At 54.7% G+C, this 2,300-nt stretch overlaps 1 protein-coding gene across 1 annotated transcript in view; it reads right to left on the reverse strand.

The window, feature by feature from the left end:
* Positions 1-395: 395 nt before the first annotated feature.
* The window catches only part of LOC134099859 (gap junction delta-2 protein), a 14,896-nt gene continuing 12,991 nt past the window's right edge, over positions 396-2,300 (reverse strand). The window contains exon 3 of the mRNA XM_062552881.1: positions 396-1,242. Within this exon, the coding sequence (XP_062408865.1) occupies positions 396-1,242 (847 nt within the window). The remainder of the gene's footprint in view (positions 1,243-2,300) is intronic.

The raw sequence follows: 2,300 nt of genomic DNA on the forward strand, positions 1-2,300 counted from the left end.
TCTCTCCAACATGTTTATCCATCGCTCCCTCCCGCGCTGGAAATGGGGGAAATGCTGAAATGGCTGCTCGCCTCAGCTGTCATGACCTCAGTCTCGCGCACTTTGGATGATGAATTCAATCAACACCTTCGCCTGGCTGAGCCAACCTGTGCCAGTGGCGCCATCTTAGGGAATAAGGTGTTTCACAGCTCACTGCCCTTCCATCTACTACCCCCCTCTGCCACACAGACAACCTCTGCCAAGGCTCCAGCGGCTCTCCTCCATCCTCGCCTCCTATTACATTCCTTTGTTGCATTCACCCGTCCACCCATTTCCATTCACTCTGCTGTGTCCACTGCCCCTGACCGCCTGCGTCCCTCCAGAGGAAGGCCCGGACAGGGGGGGGGGGGGGGCGCTCAGACGTAGGCCGACTCGCTGGACTGAGTCCTGCCCATGTTGGGCGGCTGGGAGAGGTGGGCCATGTCCTTCTTGCGGATCTCGCAGATGGACTTGCGGCGCGCCTGCACGCCCCGGATGGCCGCCTTGATCTTGCGCCAGCCCAGGTGGTTGAGCTCGGCCAGGTTGAGCACCACGCAGATGCCGCTCACGGCGAACATGAAGACCAGGAAGACCGTCTTCTCTGTCGGGCGCGACACGTAGCACTCCACCTCCTTCAGGCAGGGGTAGCGGTCGCACTCGAAGATGCCCGGCACGCTGAAGCCGTACAGGAAGTACTGGCCGGCCAGGAAGCCGATCTCCAGCGCGTTGCGGAACACCACCTGGATGATGTAGAAGCGCGAGATGCCCTCCTGCCGCCGCACCTTGGAGCTCTTGCTGTGCGTGAGGCCGCGCGGCGCGTTGGGGATCTCCTTCACCTCCAGGCAGTCTGGCTCCTCCTTCCCCCCTCCGCCCCCGTCCGGGTGCTGCACCAGGATGCCGTTGATGTTGCGCAGGCGGCGCGCCCCCTCGCGGCCGTAGTCCCGCTCCAGCATGGGGTAGAGGAAGGAGTAGCGGCGCTCGCGCTGCTTGGCCGACTGGTGCACCGAGTAGGTGATGAAGCACAGGCTGGGCGTGCACACCAGGATGATCTGGAAGACCCAGTAGCGGATGTGCGAGATGGGGAAGGCCTTGTCGTAGCAGGCCTGGTTGCAGCCGGGCTGCATGGTGTTGCAGATGAACATGGTCTGCTCGTCCTCGTACACCGTCTCCCCCACGATGGCCACGATCAGGATGCGGAAGATCACCACCACGGTCAGCAGGATCCTGGAGCAGGGGAGAGTGGAGGAGACAGAGGACACACATGGAGAGGGAGACAAATAGAAGGATAGAAAGAAAAGAAGAATGGAATTGGGTGAGAGGAGAGGGGGAGAAAAGCAGAGAAAGGCACATTACGTTTACAGAAAAGCAACAAAGGCTTGTACAATTGCCTCACAGTTTGCTGAGGCAGCAAACAGGAAATGAAGGCAGTGCATGTGGGCAGGAAAAAGAAAGATGTATTTTTGCTTTTTAATTTTCTCACACCTCTTCTTCTGATCACCTTTGCACTCTCGTTCTAATTCTAGCTGTTTCCATGCCATTCAACCCATTTAACTTGGTCACCCTCATTGGCAGCACAGTGCAGCACAGCATAGACTGATGTTTCACTCATTCATTTAGTGGTCTCCACCTAACATCTCCTCTGCTCACCATAGCAACAGATGAGCAGGAGCCCCCTCTAAGCTATTTCTGTCTGTGTTCCACAGAACGAGGGAGAGAGAGAGGGGGTGAGAAGGAGAGCAAGGAAAACAGAGAGGGGTGTATTTTCACACGATGTGAATGGACATGTCTTTTACATTAACACCCTGCAGGGCTTCACAGCCCCCAGGACATGGGAGTGTATGTTTGGTGACACAGAGTACATGGGATCATACAGATTTGTTTTGATTTCTTTTTTATCCAGGCAGAAGGAGTCAATATGAGAGCGTACAGTATGTGTGTGTGTGCTTGTGAGTGGAAGCATTTGCATGCAAGGACGAGATTTTCTTTCATGTGTGTTTCCATGTTCTATTTTTAGAGGGCCGTTTTTGTTGTTGTATCTACTTTTGGGTATTTTTGAAGAGACCAGAGCTTCTCCTACCACTTACCTCGCCTTCTCCTCTCTCTTTCCTCTCTCTTCACCTCCTTTGGGTCATCCTTCCATCCATGCCTCAGATTTACTTCCACACATTTCTCATGTATATTTAAGGCAGACTCCCTACAGCCCCCCTCTAGACAGGCAAAGCCTCAGCCTGCAGCACTTAACACTCTGACCCCATTCCCATATTTTCCATATTTTCCCTTTT

The sequence above is a fragment of the Sardina pilchardus genome, chromosome 13, assembly GCF_963854185.1.
Source record: "Sardina pilchardus chromosome 13, fSarPil1.1, whole genome shotgun sequence".
Classification (NCBI taxonomy): Eukaryota; Metazoa; Chordata; class Actinopteri; order Clupeiformes; family Clupeidae; genus Sardina; species Sardina pilchardus.